The sequence below is a fragment of the Mytilus edulis genome, chromosome 6, assembly GCF_963676685.1.
Source record: "Mytilus edulis chromosome 6, xbMytEdul2.2, whole genome shotgun sequence".
NCBI classification, from domain to species: Eukaryota; Metazoa; Mollusca; class Bivalvia; order Mytilida; family Mytilidae; genus Mytilus; species Mytilus edulis.
The window spans coordinates 31,329,162-31,353,911 of NC_092349.1; the positions used below are offsets into that span (position 1 = coordinate 31,329,162).

The window sequence follows — 24,750 nt, forward strand, 5'->3', positions numbered from 1 at the left end:
CATATAACGTTTATCGGCGTTTTGGAGCATTTCTATAGTAGAAATTTATTGAATAAAAGTTAAAAGAAAAAATATAAAGATTTTGATTGGTTATATATTGGTCTTGTTTCAGGTATTTTTCTAAGTTGGCATTTAAAACTACCAAAAAAAAAATAAACATACATTTGCCTTTTTTACAAGATCTAACTCCGTCATCCTGTTCTATGTTTTTTTTTTTCTTTTTTTATCGCTGACTATGCGGTATTGGTTTTACTAATTGTTGAAGGCCGTACGGTGAACTATAGTCGTCAATTTTTTTGCGCAGTATGGTCTCTTTTGGAGAGTTGTCTCATTGGCAATCATACCACTTCTTCTTATTTTTTTTATATATATACAGACGTCTTGCATATAAAAAATGAACAAAGATATGCAAAATGTCCTTGCATTTGGTTAATTGTAATTAAAATAACACATTTGACCTCTATAATGAAAACTACGTGATATTAAATTAACTACATTGTTTTGATGGTTTTTTGGCCTGTTATTAATTTTACAGATGAAGAGATATTTTCATATCCAACTAAACGGGAGGTTATATGATAAAGTGATACCTCAAAAATAATGTGATTTGATATTCTGACATTTAAATTGGATAATCATTTGGTCAATGCTGACTACCAAAGGTCACGATGGAGTAATATTTTATTCATTCTCCTTGGCAAGGGCTTGGTTATTTTCGAATTTCACGATGTCATCTTGGCAAAATGGACAATTCTTGAATTATAGGTTATATTTCTTGTAATTTTTGGCCATGGTATTATCTGCACTTAATTTAGAGAACATACTCACCATCAACATCCTCTAGTGCTTTGTATAGAAAAAATAAATACACTTTATTTTAATCTATTTTATACATTCTGATATGTAACTAAGGTTTTAACTAACAACTATATAGTAAAAGTTTGTTTCCCTGTATCAAAAGTCAGTTTTATATCGTAATGGTTTGAATAATAACAAGATAAATTAAAAACCAATTGTTCAGAGAACAATTGAAGGTCTTTCCACCAATAAGGATCTATTTTGATATGAAAATATTAAAATTCAGTTGAAAATGTCAGTTCCTATGGCTTAATGATGTATAAATATGAATTTTGAGCAAAGGTCAAAATCTAGAACGTCAAATTTACTGATGACCTTGACCTATATTTCAAGGTCATAAACCAGGGACCCCAAATAAAAAGACCCTAGGTCTGTAATATGTATAGTTAATGAGTTATATCACTTTACGTTTAATTCTTAATATAGGAGGGGCAAAAACTCCCATTTTATGTCTACACACCCTTTTAACCAAAATATATAAGTTACGACATGTCGCAACTAACAATTTAGTAAAAATAATTTGTCGGTATCTTATAAGGTTAATGAAAATTAGTGAAAAAAGGCCAAAATCAAAATTTAGAATATGACCTTGACCTTTGACCTTTACCTAATTTTCATTTTTTTGGACCAATGATCTCAAAACAAAAGACCCTAGGTCTCTATCACTTATGGTTTTCCAGTTTAAAATACATTTCAAAATTTCAAATACAAAAGGGGAACTAACTCTCATATGGAGTCTCTATACGGCTTCGGTCAAAATAAAACAGAACATCCTGAGGATGTAACGAGCAATTTGGTAAAATAAATTTGTCGTAATCTTTTGTGGTTGCGAAGGAGTAGTGGCCACAAGAAAACAGTGTTTGGGGAGATAACTCTTACAACGTAAAGTATTTGGTTACGCAGTGGTTAGTTTTAAAAGTGCATACGCTTTACGATATCATATTCCAAATATCTAAGCGACATCTTTTGAAACATCAATACTACGCAAGAAAAGAATTAGGCGGAAGAATAAAAAAAAAAATAATAATAATAATAATTAAAAACCAATTGTTCAGAGAACAATTGTAGGTCTTTCCACTAGTAAAGATCTATTTTGATATTGAAATATGAAAAATCAGTTTAAAATGTTAGTTCCTATGGCTTTATGATGTATTTACATGAATTTAAAGCAAAGGTCAAAATCTAGGACGTCGTATTAACCTATGACCTTGACCTCATTTTCAAGGTCACAAACCAAGGACCTTAAATCAAAAGACCCTAGGTCTTTAATATGTTTGGTTAATGAGTAATACCACTTTACGCGTAATTCTAAATGTAAGATGGACAAAATCTCCCATTTATTGTATGTGCACCCTTTCAACCAAAATATACTAGTAAGGACATGTCGCAACTAACAATTTAGGAAAAAATATTTGTCGATATGTCATACGGTATTTGAAAATAAGTGAAAATAAGCCAAAATCAAATTTTAGAATATGACCTTGACTATTGACCTTGACCTTATTTTCATTTTTTTGGACCAATGATCTCAAATCAAGAGACCCTAGGTCTCTATCACTTATGGTTTACCAGTTAGAAACGCATATCACCTATATCAAATACATAAGGGGGAATAACTCTCATATGGAGTCTCTGGATAGCTTCGGTCAAAATTAAAATCCTAATCCTGAAGATGTAACGAGCAATTTGGTAAAATAATTTTGTCGTAATCTTTTACGGTTGCAAAGGAGTAGTGGCCACAAGAAAAACAGTTTTTGGGGAGATAACTCTTACAACGTAAAGTATTTGGTTACCCCGTTGTCAGTATTAAAAGCGTATAAGCTATATGATATCATATTCCAAATATCTAAGCGACATATTTTGAAACATCAATATTACGCAAGAAAAAAATTAGGCGGAAGAAAAAAAAAAAATAATAATAATTAAAAACCAATTGTTCAGAGAACAATTGAAGGTCTTTCCATTAGTAAAGATCTATTTTGATATTAAAATATGAAAAATCAGTTTAAAATGTTAGTTCCTATGGCTTTATGATGTATTAATATGAATTTGAAGCAAAGGTCAAAATCTAGAACGTCCTATTAACCTATGACCTTGACCTCAATTTCAAGGTCACAAACCAAGGACCTTAAATCACAAGACCCTAGATCTTTAATATGTTTGGTTAATGAGTAATACCACTTTACGCTTAATTCTAAATGTAAGATGGACAAAAACTCCAATTAATTGTATGCGCACCCTTTCAACCAAAATATACAAGTAAGGACATGTCGCAACTAACAATTTAGGAAAAAATATTTGTCGATATGTCTTATGGTATTTGAAAATAAGTGAAAATAAGCCAAAATTAATTTTTAGAATATGACCTTGACCTTTGACCTTGACCTTATTTTCATTTTTTTGGACCAAGGATCTCAAATCAAGAGACCCTTGGTCTCTATCACTTATGGTTTACCAGTTAGAAACGCATATCACCTATATCAAATACATAAGGGGGAATAACTCTCATATGGAGTCTCCGGATAGCTTCGGTCAAAACTAAAATCATAATCCTGAAGATGTAGCGAGCAATTTGGTAAAATAAATTTGTCGTAATCTTTTACGGTTGCGAAGGAGTAGTGGCCACAAGAAAAACAGTGTTTGGGGATATAACTCTTACAACGTAAAGTATTTTGTTACGCGGTTGTAAATTTTTAAAGCGTATAAACTATACGATATCATATTCCAAATATCTAAGCGACATCTTTTGAAACATCAATGCTACGCAAGAAAAGAATTAGGCGGAAGAAAAAAAAAAAAAATAATAATTAAAAACCAATTGTTCAAAGAACAATTGAAGGTCTTTCCACAAGTAAAGATCTATTTTATTATCAAAATATTAAAAATCAATCTAAAATGTCAGTTCCTATGACTTTATAATGTATAAATATGAATTTAAAGCAAAGGTCAAAATCTAGAACGTCCTATTAACCTTTGACCTTGACCTCAATTTCAAGGTCACCAACCAAGGACCTCAAATAAAAAGACCCTAGGTCTGTAATATGTATGGTTAATGAGTTATATTACTTTAGGCATGATTTTAAATATAAGATGGGCGAAAACTCTCATTTATTGTTTACGCACCCTTCCAACCAAAATGTATAAGTGTCAATATGTCGCAACTCACAATTTAGTAAAAATAATTTGTCAATATCTTTCACGGTTGTTGAAAATAAGAGAAAAGAAGCCAAAATCAAAATTTAGAATATGACCTTCACCTTTGACCTTGACCTTATTTTCATTTTTTTGGACCAAGGAACTTAAATCCAAACACCCTAGGCCTATATCTCTGATGGTTTACCAGTTAGAAACGCATATCACTTATATCAAATGCATAAGGGGAAATAACTCTCATATGGAGTCTCCGGATAGCTTCGGTCCAAATGAATATCCTAATCCTGAAGAAGTAACGAGCAGTTTGGTAAAAGAAATTTGTCGTAATCTTTTACGGTTGCGAAGGAGTAGTGGCCACAAGAAAAACAGTGTTTGGGGAGATAACTCTTACAACGTAAAATATTTGGTTACGCAGTTGTCAGTTTTAAAAGTGCATAAGCTTTATGATATCATATTCCAAATATCTAAGCGACATCTTTTGAAACATCAATACTACGCAAGAAAAAATTTAGGCGGAAGAAAAAAAAAAAGAAAAAAAAATAATAATAATCAGAACAAATTCAATAGGTCTTTCCACGGAAAAGTGGAAAGACCTAATAATAATAATTAAAAACCAATTGTTCAGAGAACAATTGAAGGTCTTTCCACATCAAAGAAATTTTGAAAAGAAGCTAGTTTCTCAAGCTGATGCTATAATTAATAGTTTTGATATGCTTTAAAGTGAACTAAAGGAGATAATGTGCTACTTTCAGTCTCAAATGATAGCTTACTTCACTCTGGTTCCAAAAAGATATAGTTTGTATATACTTGTTTGTGTACAACATAAGATAATTGGCTACTCCCGGTTTATCGCAAGTTATTTCTAGTCTTGAAGGATAAGTTTATGTATCTTTACTACAAAATATATGGATTCCGAGTACTTTTACATGAAAAAAGTGCAAAAATATGTACTTCCGGTTTTCTCAAGGTCACTTCCGGTTGTCATTTTTCAAAGTCATATGTCACCTAACCTTTTTTACAAGGTCATATTGCTTTATAATGAATTTAGTTGAAGTTATAATCAAATGACCTTATATTAAGACATTTCAGGGGCACTAACTCCTATAAAATGCCATTTAAATGTATCAGACCAAATGTAACATATCTTCATTACAATAAAGCAAACATTTTGCCCTTGTTCTTTATTATATATCTTTAAAAGTGTCGGAGAAAATCTCAAAACAAGGAAAAGTCAAAATTTAGAACTTGACCTTGACATTTGACCTTGACTTCATTTTCTAAGTTAGGATCTAGGGACCTCAAATTAAAACATTCCAGGGTTATATGATATACGGTTTATGAGTTAAAAAGACATACCGACAAATTTATTCGTTATGGTAGATAACTCCTATAAAATTTCATCGAATCGCTTCGATCCAAATTAGCCAAAAATTCCTGAGAATGTGACGAACAATTTGTAAAAAGAATTTTGTCGATATCTTTTTTTGTTACGAAGGAAATGCACTCTGATGATAAACAGTGAATAGGGAGATAACTCTTACAAAGAAAATGGTTCGCCTTAGCAGGGTGAAATTTAAAAGCGCATAAACTATAAGATACCATATGAGAAATATCTAAGCGACATATTGCGAATCAAACATTTATCGCAAGAACAAAATTTGGCGGAAAAAAAAATAATAATAAATATAAAGCAATTGTTTTGAAAACAATTGTTAGGCAGTCTTTCCCCTCTGATGAATGGATAATTGATTTTTTTTTATTGATTGATTTGGAAAAAGGGGGGGGGTATTTGTTTATTTGTTTGTTTGTTTGCTTTGGTATGGGGTCTATATTATTATGTTACCGGAGAAATTTCATGTTTCGTTTGGAAAGTTTTTCTTTTATTTTAGATACAGCGCGCGCGCAAGATTGAGGAGACATCACGTGACGCGGGTTTATATTAAGAAAAACTTAGTCTTTTAATTTCTTTTTAGGTCGGGACCTTGAACAGACAACATGTATAGAGATGGAATGTACACAATGTAATTTCTTTTGTCATTGTAGGAAATTGACAACTTGATGACAGTTCACGGGCAGTGCATGTTTTGGATTTAATTGATCCGGTGTAACTTTAAAACACATTTATTGATTATTTTCTGATATTGTACATTTTTCAGCACCTGTTTGTAACACAGATTAGTATTTCAATCTCGGAGCGGACATTTTATTGTAGGTTTTTACTGAGATTTACGGACCTAGCAAGCGATTTTTACGGCATTGCCATTTCTTTTCTCTAGGAAAAGCTTTGAGAGATATCTGCACCAAGTTTTTTTTATAAACTTTCAGTACATGTATGCCCTGCTGACTGCAAATTTTGAGGTCGATTGTACTTGTAGTTTCAGAGTACATGTGGATTTTTTTTCAGAAGTGACGCAAGAACAATATTGAATTTCGATTTTTCATGAAACATGATTTATTGATCATGATAATGATTAATTGATTGATTGATTGATTGATTGATTGATTGATTGATTGGTTGATTAGTTGGTTGGTTGGTTGGTTGGTTAAACACGTTGCTTAAACATGTTGCTTAAACACGTTGGTTAAACACATTGGATAGGCTCAAAATTGGATCCCGTATTTAACGCATGAAACGGAAACATGCATTGCTTGATTGATTGGTTGGTTGGTTAAACACGTTGGTTAAACACGTTGGTTAAAGATGTTGGTTAAACACGTTGGTTAAACATATTGGTTAAACATGTTGGCTGGTTAAACACGTTGGATAGGCTCAATTTAAACAAGCGAAAAAAAACCATCTTGGATCCCGTATTTAACACATGAAACGGAAACATGCATTGATTGGTTGGTTGGTTAAACACGTTGGTTAAACATGTTGGTTAAACACGTTGGTTAAACATATTGGTGAAACACGTTGGCTGGTTAAACACGTTGCATAGGCTCAATTTAAACAAGCGAAAAAAAAACACATCTTGGATCCCGTATTTAACACATGAAACGGAAACATGCATTGATTGGTTGGTTGGTTGGTTAAACACGTTGGTTAAACATATTGGTTAAACACGTTGGATAGGCTCAATTTAAACAAGCAAAAAAAACCATCTTAGATCCCGTATTTCACACATGAAACGGAAACATGCATTGATTGATTGATTGGTTGGTTGGTTGGTTGGTTGGTTAAACACGTTGCTTAAACATGTTGCTTAAACACGTTGGTTAAACACATTGGATAGGCTCAAAATTGGATCCCGTATTTAACGCATGAAACGGAAACATGCATTGCTTGATTGATTGGTTGGTTGGTTAAACACGTTGGTTAAAGATGTTGGTTAAACACGTTGGTTAAACATATTGGTTAAACACGTTGGCTGGTTAAACACGTTGGATAGGCTCAATTTAAACAAGCGAAAAAAAACCATCTTGGATCCCGTATTTAACACATGAAACGGAAACATGCATTGATTGGTTGGTTGGTTAAACACGTTGGTTAAACATGTTGGTTAAACACGTTGGTTAAACATATTGGTGAAACACGTTGGCTGGTTAAACACGTTGCATAGGCTCAATTTAAACAAGCGAAAAAAAACACATCTTGGATCCCGTATTTAACACATGAAACGGAAACATGCATTGATTGGTTGGTTGGTTGGTTGGTTAAACACGTTGGTTAAACACGTTGGCTGGTTAAACACGTTGGATAGGCTCAATTTAAACAAGCGAAAAAAACACATCTTGGATCCCGTATTTAACACATGAAACGGAAACATGCATTGATTGGTTGGTTGGTTAAACACGTTGGTTAAACATGTTGGTTAAACACGTTGGTTAAACATATTGGTGAAACACGTTGGCTGGTTAAACACGTTGGATAGGCTCAATTTAAACAAGCGAAAAAAAACACATCTTGGATCCCGTATTTAACACATGAAACGGAAACATGCATTGATTGGTTGGTTGGTTGGTTGGTTAAACACGTTGGTTAAACATATTGGTTAAACACGTTGGATAGGCTCAATTTAAACAAGCGAAAAAAAACATCTTAGATCCCGTATTTCACACATGAAACGGAAACATGCATTGATTGATTGATTGGTTGGTTGGTTGGTTGGTTGGTTAAACACGTTGTTTAAACATGTTGGTTAAACACGTTGGTTAAACATATTGGTTAAACATGTTGGTTAAACACGTTTGATAGGCTCAATTAAAACAAGCGAAAAAAAAGAGACCTTGAATCCCGTATCAAACACATGAAACGGAAATATTGATTGATTGATTGATTGATTGATTGATTGATTGATTGATTGATTGATTGGTTGGTTGAAATTCAAACACACATAAAACTGCTTAAATAGTGCCAAAACCACATAATTTGATGACCTTGACCTTTGACCTTGTGACTTTCGTCAAGGTCATTGCTAAAGACCGTATGGGTCAATTACCTTTTGTTAAAGAGTTTTGCCTAAAAATGGGTTTTTAAAAACCATCGATGGGAGTTATGTCCCTTACATGATGATAAAATCAATATAGTCATAATGTAAAAAAGTTGCCCCTTGAAGTACCAAGCATTTTTCACTGCTTAATATTTTTGTATCTATAACCGTTCAAGAATTATAGGGAAATGAAAAACTTATAAAAATCTAAAATATGACCTTGACCTTTGACCTTGACCTAATTTTCTAAGATAGGATCCATGGGACTCAAATAAAAACATTCCAGGGTTATACGGTCAACGGTTTATGAGTTAAAAAAACATACCGACAAATTTATTCCGTAAAGGTAGATAACTCCTATAAAATTTAATCGAATCGCTTCGATCCAAATGAGCCAAAAATTAGTGAGGATGTAACGAACAATTTGTAAAAAGAATTTTGTCGCTATCTCTTTTTGGTACGAAGGAGATACACTCTGATGATAAACAGTAAATAGGGAGATAACTCTTACAAAGAAAATGGTTCGGCTTAACAGGGTGAAATTTAAAAGTGCATAAACTATACGATACAATCTGAGAAATATCAAAGCGACATATTGCGAAACAAACATTTATCGCAAGAACAAAAGTTGGCGGAAAAAAAAAAATAATAATAATAATAATAATAATCAGAACAAATACAATAAGTCTTTCCACAGAAAAGTGGAAAGACTTAATAATAATCAGAACAAAAGCAATAGGTCTTTCCACGGAAAAGTGGAAAGACCTAATAATCAGAAGAAATCCAATAGGTCTTTCCACGGAAAGGTGGAAAGACCTAATAAAACATGGATTATTAGAAATTATTAGAAATATTGTTTCGCTCACAATGAGGAGGATACTTATAGTTTGGCATTGCACAAAGTCATCTTTTTTTGCAGACTTCTTATGACGTCTTTACACTAAATTAAATCTTGGAAATATGATTTAATTATAAGTTGTATTTTGCTTTGTGTACAATATAAAAATACTAACGTTTGTGTTTTTTACAAGATTTTACTCCGTCACCTCGATATTCTGCTTAACAGACGCAATACATATGCAGGTATTAATTATATTATGAAATGCATATATTTTAATGCTATTTGGAATAAATGTCTATATTGATCTGACAAAACGTACGAACGTAAACTATGTTGATAATAAACTCATCATAGATACCAGGATTGAAATTTTATATTAACGCCAGACGCGCGTTTCGTCTACAAAAAAAGACTTATCAGTGATAGGCTGCTTCAAATAAAATCTCTATTTAGCTCATAGTTAAATCAAATAATAGTTATTTGAGAAAAAAAATTTGTTATTAAAATTCTTATTAGTCCAACCCTAAGGCATCTCTTTATATACTACCAAACCCAAATGTTGAGAAGATTACGAAAATCAATGATGCTAATTTCTCTTTATGTGGAACTCAGCTATATACAATGATTGAAAAAAAGAAGTGTTACAGATACATTTTAGTTCATTTTCCTTGAATCAAATTAGAAATAAAATGAACCAGGAATATCTCATTCGTGTATCTCAACGTGCCAATTAAATAAAGATCACCATCTCATTATATAGTAATCGGTGTAGAACATGTAGAAGAAGGGGAAATATATACAAACAACCTCTTACCTGTATAAATAGAGATCCTCCATGGACCACCACATGTCTGACGTTTATTGCCTGAGCATGGCGTTTTACAATCACTTTCTTTTCTTTTTCTGTCTTTTCGTAAATCATTCCCACAAAAGCATTCGTATCCATACTATAAAATTATTATTCTTTTTATTATAAGTATCACCTTTTTATCAACATAATCTAATCAAATACAAAGTAATGCAAGGTATTTGCCTATCTCAGAGTAATAAAGTATATATGTCATATGTACTTCTTATGGTTCAAATACGATCGAGCAATAAAAAGTCTAAGGAATAAAATCTACGACTCCGAAAACGTATTGTTTTGGTAATTATTTGTAAGAATCGTCCCTCAGGCTTAAGATTGATATTACCCCTGGGACATAAGTTTTCAAAAATGTACCATATTTATTAAAAACTAGGGTTGACTAAAATAAATGTTTCGGTGAAGAGTGATGTGAAGCACATTTCAAAAACTACTAGAATCAACCTTATTTTATAAATTGATGAACACAAACTCCTTACCTATCAATGACTTACCTCAACACCTGCAAACTTGAATCCTTTTTTACCGCAAAACTGTCTGCATTTTTGAACTGTCATACCTTTGTCTTTCAGTACCTCGTTATGTAATATTCTAGTGCTGTCATCCTGATAACAACCAATATATCCTGATTCTTTAATAAATGGAAAAAAAACCTATAGATTGAATATTTTCAAGATAACTTATGCTAGGTTTCATGTTTCATTAATGTGTAAAATGTCAAAGACTGTTTAAGAAAATCATCGTTTTATTGTACGATAATCGTTGATCAACGTTACACAAGTTTTCTTGATCGTCCGCGTAACAGATGAAATTTCAAAGCAGAAGGTATTATAACGACAGTTTTGGGGCCCTTGAATTTGAAAACAAAAAGCATCAAAAAATTTACTAAATGTTTTTTCAAATATTAATAAGACATTATCTCTTGGACAGCAGAATATTTTATTCATTTCGAAGCCTTTTATAGCTTACTTTGTGGTATGGGTTTTACACATTGTTTTTGCAAGGTCGAACGAGAACATATAGCTGCTTACATTTACCCCAATTGGTCTATTGCGGATATTTGTTTCGTTGATATATACCGCATCTTTTTATTTGGATATTTATGTTGATCTATTAGCTTGTTTGATAGTTTAGTGTTCGATTCGATTCCTTGCTAATATGATACATATAACGTTTATCGGCGTTTTGGAGCATTTCTATAGTAGAAATTTATTGAATAAAAGTTAAAAGAAAAAATATAAAGATTTTAATTGGTTATATATTGGTCTTGTTTCAGGTATTTTTCTAAGTTGGCATTTAAAACTACAAATAAAAATAAACATACGTTTGCCTTTTTTACAAGATCTGACTCCGTCACCCTGTTCTATGGTTTTTTTTTCTTTTTTTTTTTTGTTGACTATGCGGTATTGGTTTTACTAATTGTTGAAGGCCGTACGGTGAACTATAGTCGTCAATTTTTGCGCATTATGGTCTCTTTTGGAGAGTTGTCTCATTGGCAATCATACCACTTCTTCTTAATTTTTTTATATATACAGACATCTTGCATATACAAAATGAACAAGGATATGCAAAATGTCCTTGCATTTGTTTAATTCTAATTAAAATAACACATTTGGCCTCTATAATGAAAACTACGTGATATTAAATTAACTACATTGTTTTGATGGTTTTTTAGCCTGTTATTAATTTTACGGATGAAGAGATATTTTCATATCCAACTAAACGGGAGGTTATATGATCAAGTGATACCTCAAAAATAACGTGATTTGATATTGTGACATTTAAATTGGATGTTCATTGGGTCAATGCTGACTACCAAAGGTCACGATGGAGTAATATTTTATTCATTCTCCTTGGCAAGGGCTTGGTTATTTTCGAATTTCACGAAGTCATCTTGGCAAAATGGACAATTCTTGAATTATAGGATATATTTCTTGTAATTTTTGGCCATGGTATTGTCTGTTTTTATCTGTTCTTAATTTAGAGAACATACTCACCAGCAACATCCTCTGGTGCTTTGTATAGAAAAAATAAATACACTTTATTTTAATTTATTTTATACATTCTGATATGTAACTAAGGTTTTAACCAGCAAACATATAGTAAAAGTTTGTTTCCCTGTATCAAAAGTCAATTTTATATCGTAATGGTTTGAATAATAACAAGATAAATAAAACATGGATCATTAGAAATTATTAGAAATATTGTTTCGCTCATAATGAGGAGGATACTTATAGTTTGGCATTGCACAAGGTCATCTTTTTTGCAGACTTTTTATGACGTCTTTACACTAAATTAAATCTTGGAAATATGGTTTAATTATAAGTTGTATTTTGCTTTGTGTACAATATAAAAATACTAACGTTTGTCTTTTTTCCAAGATTTTACTCCGTCACCTCGATATTCTGCTTAACAGACGCAATACATATGCAGGTATTAATTATATTATGGGATGCATATATTTTAATGCTATTTGGAATAAATGTATATATTAATCTGACAAAACGTACGAACGTTAACTATATTGATAATAAACTCATCATAGATACCAGGATTGAAATTTTATATTAACGCCAGACGCGCGTTTCGTCTACAAAAAAAGACTTATCAGTGATAGGCTGCTTCAAATAAAATCTCTATTTAGCTCATAGTAAAAACAAATAACAGTTATTTGAGAAGAAAAAAATCTGTGATCAAAATTCTTATTAATCCAACCCTAAGGCATCTCTTTATATACTACCAAACCCAAATGTTGAGAAGATTAAGAAAATCAATGATGCTTATTTCTCTTTATGTGGAACTCAGATATATACAATGATTAAAAAAGAAGTGTTACAGATACATTTCAGTTCATTTTCCTGGAATCAAATTAGAAATAAAATGAACCAGGAATATCTCATTCGTGTATCTCAACGTGCCAATTAAATAAAGATCACCATCTCATTATATAGTGATCGGTGTAGAGGAAGGGGAAATATATACAAACAACCTCTTACCTGTATAAATAGAGATCCTCCATGGACCACCACATGTCTGACGTTTATTGCCTGAGCATGGCGTTTTACAATCACTTTCTTTTCTTTTTCTGTCTTTTCGTAAATCATTCCCACAAAAGCATTCGTATCCATACTATAAAATTATTATTCTTTTTATTATAAGTATCACCTTTTTATTAACATAATCTAATCAAATACAAAGTAATGTAAGGTATTTGCCTATCTCAGAGTAATAAAGTATATATGTCATATGGACTTCTTATGGTTCAAATACGATCGAGCAATTAAAAGTCTAAGGAATAAAATCTACGACTCCGAAAACGTATTGTTTTGGTTATTATTTGTAAGAATCGCCCCTCCGGCTTAAGATTGATATTACCCCTGGGACATAAGTTTTCAAAAATGTACCATATTTATTAAAAACTAGGGTTGACTAAAGTAAATGTTTCGGTGAAGAGTGATGTGAAGCACATTTCAAAAACTACTAGAATCAACCTTATTCTATAAATTCATGAACACGAACTCCTTACCTATCAATGACTTACCTCAACACCTGCAAACTTGTATCCTTTTTTACCACAAAACTGTTTGCATTTTTGAACTGTCATACCTTTGTCTTTCAGTACCTCGTTATGTAATATTCTAGTACTGTCATCCTGATAACAACCAATATATCCTGATTCTTTAATAAATGGGGAAAAAACTATAGATTGAATATTTTCAAGATAAATTATGCTAGGTTTCATGTTTCATTAATGTGTAAAATGTCAAAGATTGTTTAAGAAAATCATCGTTTTATTGTACGCTAATCGTTGATCAACGTTACACAAGTTTCTAGATCGTCCGCGTAAAAGATGAAATTTCAAAGCAGAAGGTATTATAATGCCAGTTTTGGGGCCCTTGAATTTGAAAATCAAAAAGTATTAAAAAATTTACTAAATGGTGTTCTTCAAATATTTATAAGACATTATCTCTTGGACAGCAGTATATTTTATTAATTTCGAAGACTTTTATAGCTTACTTTATGGTATGGGTTTTACACATTGTTTTTGCAAGGTCGAACGAGAACACATAGCTGCTTACATCTACCCCAATTGGTCTATTGCGGATATTTGTTTCGTTGATATATACCGCATCTTTTTATTTTGACATTTATGTTGATCTATTAGCTTGTTTGATAGTTTAGTGTTCGGTTCGATTCCTTGATAATATGATACATATAACGTTTATCGGCGTTTTGGAGCATTTCTTTAGTAGAAATTTATTGAATAAAAGTTAAAAGAAAAAAATATAAAGATTTTGATTGGTTATATATTGATCTTGTTGCAGGTATTTTTCTACTTTGGCATTTAAAACTACAAAAAAAAACAACATACGTTTGCCTTTTTTACAAGATCTAACTTCGTCACCCTGTTCTATGTTTTTTTTCTTTTTTATCGCTGACTATGCGGTATTGGTTTTACTAATTGTTGAAGGCCGTACGGTGAACTATAGTCGTCAATTTTTAAGCATTATGGTCTCTTTTGGAGAGTTGTCTCATTGGCAATCATACCACTTCTTCTTATTTTTTTATATATACAGACATCTTGCATATACAAAATGAACAAAGATATGCAAAATGTCCGTGCATTTGGTTTATTGTAATTAAAATAACACATTTGGCCTCTATAATGAAAACTACGTGATATTAAATTAACTACATTGTTTTGATGGTTTTTTGGCCTGTTATTAATTTTACGGATGAAGAGATATTTTCATATCCAACTAAACGGGAGGTTATATGATAAGGTGATACCTCAAAAATAACGTGATTTGATATTGTGACATTTAAATTGGATGTTCATTTGGTCAATGCTGACTACCGAAGGTCACAATGGAGTAATATTTTATTCATTCTCCTTAGCAAGTGTATCAAGTCATTAAACCTCTTGAAGACTGGTCGGACCTCTCCAATCGTCTTGAGAACTGTTTGTCGGATATCAGTGCATGGATGAGTATCAACATGCTTAAATTAAACCAAGACAAAACCGAATTAATTGTGTTTGCACCAAAACAACAACTAAAGCAACTATCCAGTTTCCAACTAACATTCGATGGATCTATATTGACTGATGCTTCTTGTGTGAAAAATCTTGGATTTTATTTTGACAAAACACTCAGCATGGAACAACAAGCTAGTGCAACGACAAAAGCATGTTTTCATCAGATACGAAATATTGGTCGCATTAGATCCCTGATTACCGATGAGGCATGTAAGACTCTACTGTGCTCACTCGTTACATCACGACTAGATTATGGTAATGCGCTGTTATACGGAACAAATAGCTGTGTAATAACAAAACTACAGCGTGTGCAAAATACAGCAGCACGGCTAATAACGCGCAAGAGAAAATACGATTCAATAACACCTGTTCTCATTTCATTGCACTGGTTACCGGTTCATTTTCGTTGTCAGTACAAACTCCTGCTGTACATTTTTAAAGCAATTCATGGCAAGGCACCATCATACCTACAGGAATTAGTTGAACATTACAAACCTAGTAGAGCCTTGCGATCGGAGAAAAGCATGCTGTTACGACTACCAAACGATGTTAGGACAAAACGCTATGGTGAACGACGGTTCGATATTGCCGCACCAACTCTTTGGAACAGCTTACCTTCATCCTTACGAAATGAACAATCTCTTGACGTTTTTAAAAAGGATCTTAAGACATATTTTCCGAAGTGCTTTCATTGATTTGTTGTAAATTTTGAAATTTATGAACAATTTGTTTTACCTGTTGATTGTATTGTGAACTTTTACTTAATAATTTTTAATACTTGAGTCACTGTGGTTTAATGATAATCATTATTTTAAATTTATACAGAGGAAATTCTAAATTTTTCTTAACTCATTTTTATTTTTTGAAACTTTTTACTTTTCTTTCATTTTGATTAATTTTAAATTTTTGATATTTTTTGTGTGGGTTGTACATTCTTTTATATTATTCTATTTAACCGACAATCAATGTTTTCATTTTACACGCCACTGCTCAGAAATTGTATTTATGTGATTGTATATTTTGCTTTTACCTTATGTATCTTATTTTTTGTTTATTCATGTTAAGCGCTTAGGGTAATTTTTCAAATTATATAATGCGCTATATAAATATTTTATAATAATATTAATAATAATAGCAAGGGCTTGGTTATTTTCGAATTTCACGATGTCATCTTGGCAAAATGGACAATTCTTGAATTATAGGTTATAATTCTTGTAATTTTTGGCCATGGTATTGTCTGTTTTTATTTTCACTTAATTTAAAGAATATACTCACCATCAACATCCTCTGGTGCTTTATATAGAAAAAATAAATACACTTTATTTTAATTTATTTTATACATTCTGATATGTAACTAAGGTTTTAACCAACAAACATATAGTAAAAGTTTGTTTCCCTGTATCAAAAGTCAATTTTATATCTTAATGGTTTGAATAATAACAAGATAAATAAAACATGGATTATTAGAAATATTGTTTCGCTCACAATGAGGAGGATACTTATAGTTTGGCATTGCACAAGGTCATCTTTTTTGCAGACTTTTTATGACGTCTTTACACTAAATTAAATCTTGGAAATATGATTTAATTATAAGTTGTATTTTGCTTTGTGTACAATATAAAAATACTAACGTTTGTCTTTTTTACAAGATTTTACTCCGTCACCTCGATATTCTGCTTAACAGACGCAATACATATGCAGGTATTAATTATATTATGGGATGCATATATTTTAATGCTATTTGGAATAAATGTCTATATTGATCTGACAAAACGTACGAACGTAAACTATGTTGATAATAAACTCATCATAGATACCAGGATTGAAATTTTGTATTAACGCCAGACGCGCGTTTCGTCTACAAAAAAAGACTTATCAGTGATAGGCTGCTTCAAATAAAATCTCTATTTAGCTCATAGTAAAAACAAATAACAGTTATTTGAGAAGATAAAAATCTGTGATTAAAATTCTTATTAATCCAACCCTAAGGCATCTCTTTATATACTACCAAACCCAAATGTTGAGAAGATTAAGAAAATCAATGATGCTAATTTCTCTTTATGTGGAACTCAGCTATATACAATGATTGAAAAAAAGAAGTGTTACAGATACATTTTAGTTCATTTTCCTGGAATCAAATTAGAAATAAAATGAACCAGGAATATCTCATTCGTGTATCTCAACGTGCCAATTAAATAAAGATCACCATCTCATTATATAGTGATCGGTGTAGAGGAAGGGGAAATATATACAAACAACCTCTTACCTGTATAAATAGAGATCCTCCATGGACCACCACATGTCTGACGTTTATTGCCTGAGCATGGCGTTTTACAATCACTTTCTTTTCTTTTTCTGTCTTTTCGTAAATCATTCCCACAAAAGCATTCGTATCCATACTATAAAATTATTATTCTTTTTATTATAAGTATCACCTTTTTATTAACATAATCTAATCAAATACAAAGTAATGCAAGGTATTTGCCTATCTCAGAGTAATAAAGTATATATGTCATATGGACTTCTTATGGTTCAAATACGATCGAGCAATTAAAAGTCTAAGGAATAAAATCTACGACTCCGAAAACGTATTGTTTTGGTAATTATTTGTAAGAATCGCCCCTCAGGCTTAAGATTGATATTATCCCTGGGACATAAGTTTTCAAAAATGTACCATATTTATTAAAAACTAGGGTTGACTAAAATAAATGTTTCGGTGAAGAGTGATGTGAAGCACATTTCAAAAACTACTAGAATCAACCTTATTCTATAAATTTATGAACACAAACTCCTTACCTATCAATGACTTACCTCAACACCTGCAAACTTGTATCCTTTTTTACCACAAAACTGTTTGCATTTTTGAACTGTCATACCTTTGTCTTTCAGTACCTCGTTATGTAATATTCTAGTGCTGTCATCCTGATAACAACCAATATATCCTGATTCTTTAATAAATGGGGAAAAAACTATAGATTGAATATTTTCAAGATAAATTATGCTAGGTTTCATGTTTCATTAATGTGTAAAATGTGAAAGATTGTTTAAGAAAATCATCGTTTTATTGTACGATAATCGTTGATCAACGTTACACAAGTTTTCTAGATCGTCCGCGTAAAAGATGAAATTTCAAAGCAGAAGGTATTATAATGCCAGTTTTGGGGCCCTTGAATTTGAAAATCAAAAAGTATTAAAAAATTTACTAAATGATGTTCTTCAAATATTTATAACACATTATCTCTTGGACAGCAGTATATTTTATTAATTTCGAAGACTTTTATAGCTTACTTTATGGTATGGGTTTTACACATTGTTTTTGCAAGGTCGAACGAGAACACATAGCTGCTTACATCTACCCCAATTGGTCTATTGCGGATATTTGTCTCGTTGAAATATACCGCATCTTTTTATTTTGACATTTATGTTGATCTATTAGCTTGTTTGATAGTTTAGTGTTCGGTTCGATTCCTTGCTAATATGATACATATAACGTTTATCGGCGTTTTGGAGCATTTCTTTAGTAGAAATTTATTGAATAAAAGTTAAAAGAAAAAAATATAAAGATTTTGATTGGTTATATATTGGTCTTGTTGCAGGTATTTTTCTACGTTGGCATTTAAAACTACAAAAAAAAATAAACATACGTTTGCCTTTTTTACAAGGTCTAACTCCGTCACCCTGTTCTATGTTTTTTTTTCTCTTTTATCGCTGAATATGCGGTATTGGTTTTGCTAATTGTTGAAGGCCGTACGGTGAACTATAGTCGTCAATTTTTGCGCATTATGGTCTCTTTTGGAGAGTTGTCTCATTGGCAATCATACCACTTCTTCTTATTTTTATATATATACAGACATCTTGCATATACAAAATGAACAAAGAAATGCAAAATGTCCGTGCATTTGGTTAATTGTAATTAAAATAACACATTTGGCCTCTATAATGAAAACTACGTGATATTAAATGAACTACATTGTTTTGATGGTTTTTTGGCCTGTTATTAATTTTACAGATTAAGAGATATTTTCATATCCAACTAAACGGGAGGTTATATGATAAAGTGATACCTCAAAAATAACGTGATTTGATATTGTGACATTTAAATTGGATGTTCATTGGGTCAATGCTGACTACCAAAGGTCACGATGGAGTAATATTTTATTCATTCTCCTTAGCAAGGGCTTGGTCATTTTCGAATTTCACGATGTCATCTTGGCAAAATGGACAATTCTTGAATTATAGGTTATATTTCTTGTAATTTTTGGCCATGGTATTGTCTGTTTTTATGTTCACTTAATTTAGAGAACATACTCACCATCAACATCCTCTGGTGCTTTGTATAGAAAAAATAAATACACTTTATTTTAATTTATTTTATACATTCTGATATGTAACTAAGGTTTTAACCAACAAACATATTGTAAAAGTTTGTTTCCCTGTATCAAAAGTCAATTGTATATCTTAATGGTTTGAATAATAACAAGATAAATAAAACATGGATTATTAGAAATATTGTTTCGCTCACAATGATGAGGATACTTATAGTTTGGCATTGCACAAGGTCATCTTTTTTGCAGACTTTTTATGACGTCTTTACACTAAATTAAATCTTGGAAATATGATTTAATTATAAGTTGTATTTTGCTTTGTGTACAATAAAAAAATACTAACGTTTGTCTTTTTTACAAGATTTTACTCCGTCACCTCGATATTCTGCTTAACAGACGCAATACATATGCAGGTATTAATTATATTATGGGATGCATATATTTTAATGCTATTTGGAATAAATGTCTATATTGATCTGACAAAACGTACGAACGTAAACTATGTTGATAATAAACTCATCATAGATACCAGGATTGAAATTTTATATTAACGCCAGACGCGCGTTTCGTCTACAAAACAAGACTTATCAGTGATAGGCTGCTTCAAATAAAATCTCTATTTAGCTCATAGTAAAAACAAAGAACAGTTATTTGAGAAGAAAAAAATCTGTGATTAAAATTCTTATTAATCCAACCCTAAGGCATCTCTTTATATACTACCAAACCCAAATGTTGAAAAGATTAAGAAAATCAATGATGCTAATTTCTCTTTATGTGGAACTCAGCTATATACAATGATTGAAAAAAAGAAGTGTTACAGATACATTTTAGTTCATTTTCCTGGAATCAAATTAGAAATAAAATGAACCAGGAATATCTCATTCGTGTATCTCAACGTGCCAATTAAATAAAGATCACCATCTCATTATATAGTGATCGGTGTAGAGGAAGGGGAAATATATACAAACAACCTCTTACCTGTATAAATAGAGATCCTCCATGGACCACCACATGTCTGACGTTTATTGCCTGAGCATGGCGTTTTACAATCACTTTCTTTTCTTTTTCTGTCTTTTCGTAAATCATTCCCACAAAAGCATTCGTATCCATACTATAAAATTATTATTCTTTTTATTATAAGTATCACCTTTTTATTAACATAATCTAATCAAATACAAAGTAATGCAAGGTATTTGCCTATCTCAGAGTAATAAAGTATATATGTCATATGGACTTCTTATGGTTCAAATACGATCGAGCAATTAAAAGTCTAAGGAATAAAATCTACGACTCAGAAAACGTATTGTTTTGGTAATTATTTGTAAGAATCGCCCCTCAGGCTTAAGATTGATATTATCCCTGGGACATAAGTTTTCAAAAATATACCATATTTATTAAAAACTAGGGTTGACTAAAATAAATGTTTCGGTGAAGAGTGATGTGAAGCACATTTCAAAAACTACTAGAATCAACCTTATTCTATAAATTCATGAACACAAACTCCTTACCTATCAATGACTTACCTCAACACCTGCAAACTTGTATCCTTTTTTACCACAAAACTGTTTGCATTTTTGAACTGTCATACCTTTGTCTTTCAGTACCTCGTTATGTAATATTCTAGTGCTGTCATCCTGATAACAACCAATATATCCTGATTCTTTAATAAATGGGGAAAAAACTATAGATTGAATATTTTCAAGATAAATTATGCTAGGTTTCATGTTTCATTAATGTGTAAAATGTGAAAGATTGTTTAAGAAAATCATCGTTTTATTGTACGATAATCGTTGATCAACGTTACACAAGTTTTCTAGATCGTCCGCGTAAAAGATGAAATTTCAAAGCAGAAGGTATTATAATGCCAGTTTTGGGGCTCTTGAATTTGAAAATCAAAAAGTATTAAAAAATTTACTAAATGATGTTCTTCAAATATTTATAAGACATTATCTCTTGGACAGCAGTATATTTTATTAATTTCGAAGACTTTTATAGCTTACTTTATGGTATGGGTTTTACACATTGTTTTTGCAAGGTCGAACGAGAACACATAGCTGCTTACATCTACCCCAATTGGTCTATTGCGGATATTTGTCTCGTTGAAATATACCGCATCTTTTTATTTTGACATTTATGTTGATCTATTAGCTTGTTTGATAGTTTAGTGTTCGGTTCGATTCCTTGCTAATATGATACATATAACGTTTATCGGCGTTTTGGAGCATTTCTTTAGTAGAAATTTATTGAATAAAAGTTAAAAGAAAAAAATATAAAGATTTTGATTGGTTATATATTGGTCTTGTTGCAGGTATTTTTCTACGTTGGCATTTAAAACTACAAAAAAAAATAAACATACGTTTGCCTTTTTTACAAGGTCTAACTCCGTCACCCTGTTCTATGTTTTTTTTCTCTTTTATCGCTGAATATGCGGTATTGGTTTTGCTAATTGTTGAAGGCCGTACGGTGAACTATAGTCGTCAATTTTTGCGCATTATGGTCTCTTTTGGAGAGTTGTCTCATTGGCAATCATACCACTTCTTCTTATTTTTATATATATACAGACATCTTGCATATACAAAATGAACAAAGAAATGCAAAATGTCCGTGCATTTGGTTAATTGTAATTAAAATAACACATTTGGCCTCTATAATGAAAACTACGTGATATTAAATGAACTACATTGTTTTGATGGTTTTTTGGCCTGTTATTAATTTTACAGATTAAGAGATATTTTCATATCCAACTAAACGGGAGGTTATATGATAAAGTGATACCTCAAAAATAACGTGATTTGATATTGTGACATTTAAATTGGATGTTCATTGGGTCAATGCTGACTACCAAAGGTCACGATGGAGTAATATTTTATTCATTCTCCTTAGCAAGGGCTTGGTTATTTTCGAATTTCACGATGTCATCTTGGCAAAATGGACAATTCTTGAATTATAGGTTATATTTCTTGTAATTTTTGGCCATGGTATTGTCTGTTTTTATGTTCACTTAATTTAGAGAACATACTCACCATCAACATCCTCTGGTGCTTTGTATAGAAAAAATAAATACACTTTATTTTAATTTATTTTATACATTCTGATATGTAACTAAGGTTTTAACCAACAAACATATTGTAAAAGTTTGTTTCCCTGTATCAAAAGTCAATTGTATATCTTAATGGTTTGAATAATAACAAGATAAATAAAACATGGATTATTAGAAATATTGTTTCGCTCACAATGATGAGGATACTTAGAGTTTGGCATTGCACAAGGTCATCTTTTTGCAGACTTTTTATGACGTCTTTACACTAAGTTAAATCTTGGAAATATGATTTAATTATAAGTTGTATTTTGCTTTGTGTACAATAAAAAAATACTAACGTTTGTCTTTTTTACAAGATTTTACTCCATCACCTCGATATTCTGCTTAACAGACGCAATACATATGCAGGTATTAATTATATTATGGGATGCATATATTTTAATGCTATTTGGAATAAATGTCTATATTGATCTGACAAAACGTACGAACGTAAACTATGTTGATAATAAACTCATCATAGATACCAGGATTGAAATTTTATATTAACGCCAGACGCGCGTTTCGTCTACAAAACAAGACTTATCAGTGATAGGCTCCTTCAAATAAAATCTCTATTTAGCTCATAGTAAAAACAAAGAACAGTTACTTGAGAAGAAAAAAATCTGTGATTAAAATTCTTATTAATCCAACCCTAAGGCATCTCTTTATATACTACCAAACCCAAATGTTGAGAAGATTAAGAAAATCAATGATGCTAATTTCTCTTTATGTGGAACTCAGCTATATACAATGATTAAAAAAAAGAAGTGTTACAGATACATTTTAGTTCATTTTCCTGGAATCAAATTAGAAATAAAATGAACCAGGAATATCTCATTCGTGTATCTCAACGTGCCAATTAAATAAAGATCACCATCTCATTATATAGTGATCGGTGTAGAGGAAGGGGAAATATATACAAACAACCTCTTACCTGTATAAATAGAGATCCTCCATGGACCACCACATGTCTGACGTTTATTGCCTGAGCATGGCGTTTTACAATCACTTTCTTTTCTTTTTCTGTCTTTTCGTAAATCATTCCCACAAAAGCATTCGTATCCATACTATAAAATTATTATTCTTTTTATTATAAGTATCACCTTTTTATTAACATAATCTAATCAAATACAAAGTAATGCAAGGTATTTGCCTATCTCAGAGTAATAAAGTATATATGTCATATGGACTTCTTATGGTTCAAATACGATCGAGCAATTAAAAGTCTAAGGAATAAAATCTACGACTCCGAAAACGTATTGTTTTGGTAATTATTTGTAAGAATCGCCCCTCAGGCTTAAGATTGATATTACCCCTGGGACATAAGTTTTCAAAAATGTACCATATTTATTAAAAACTAGGGTTGACTAAAATAAATGTTTCGGTGAAGAGTGATGTGAAGCACATTTCAAAAACTACTAGAATCAACCTTATTCTATAAATTCATGAACACAAACTCCTTACCTATCAATAACTTACCTCAACACCTGCAAACTTGTATCCTTTTTTACCACAAAACTGTTTGCATTTTTGAACTGTCATACCTTTGTCTTTCAGTACCTCGTTATGTAATATTCTAGTGCTGTCATCCTGATAACAACCAATATATCCTGATTCTTTAATAAATGGAGAAAAAACTATAGATTGAATATTTTCAAGATAAATTATGCTAGGTTTCATGTTTCATTAATGTGTAAAATGTCAAAGATTGTTTAAGAAAATCATCGTTTTATTGTACGATAATCGTTGATCAACGTTACACAAGTTTTCTAGATCGTCCGCGTAAAAGATGAAATTTCAAAGCAGAAGGTATTATAATGCCAGTTTTGGGGCTCTTGAATTTGAAAATCAAAAAGTATTAAAAAATTTACTAAATGATGTTCTTCAAATATTTATAAGACATTATCTCTTGGACAGCAGTATATTTTATTAATTTCGAAGACTTTTATAGCTTACTTTATGGTATGGGTTTTACACATTGTTTTTGCAAGGTCGAACGAGAACACATAGCTGCTTACATCTACCCCAATTGGTCTATTGCGGATATTTGTCTCGTTGATATATACCGCATCTTTTTATTTTGACATTTATGTTGATCTATTAGCTTGTTTGATAGTTTAGTGTTCGGCTCGATTCCTTGCTAATATGATACATATAACGT

At 31.3% G+C, this 24,750-nt stretch overlaps 1 protein-coding gene across 2 annotated transcripts in view; it reads right to left on the reverse strand.

Annotated features, from left to right (window-relative positions):
* LOC139527503 (uncharacterized) overlaps nt 1-24,750 on the reverse strand; it is a 59,092-nt gene that overhangs the window by 7,428 nt on the left and 26,914 nt on the right. For both annotated transcript variants that reach the window (XM_071323000.1, XM_071323001.1), the window contains 15 exons: nt 24,069-24,205; nt 23,524-23,656; nt 22,534-22,551; nt 21,034-21,170; nt 20,489-20,621; nt 19,498-19,515; nt 17,997-18,133; nt 17,452-17,584; nt 16,461-16,478; nt 13,689-13,825; nt 13,144-13,276; nt 12,145-12,162; nt 10,642-10,778; nt 10,097-10,229; nt 829-846 (listed from right to left, as the gene is read on the reverse strand). In XM_071323000.1, coding sequence (XP_071179101.1) covers nt 829-846; nt 10,097-10,229; nt 10,642-10,778; nt 12,145-12,162; nt 13,144-13,276; nt 13,689-13,825; nt 16,461-16,478; nt 17,452-17,584; nt 17,997-18,133; nt 19,498-19,515; nt 20,489-20,621; nt 21,034-21,170; nt 22,534-22,551; nt 23,524-23,656; nt 24,069-24,205 — 1,440 coding nt within the window. The remainder of the gene's footprint in view (nt 1-828; nt 847-10,096; nt 10,230-10,641; nt 10,779-12,144; nt 12,163-13,143; nt 13,277-13,688; nt 13,826-16,460; nt 16,479-17,451; nt 17,585-17,996; nt 18,134-19,497; nt 19,516-20,488; nt 20,622-21,033; nt 21,171-22,533; nt 22,552-23,523; nt 23,657-24,068; nt 24,206-24,750) is intronic.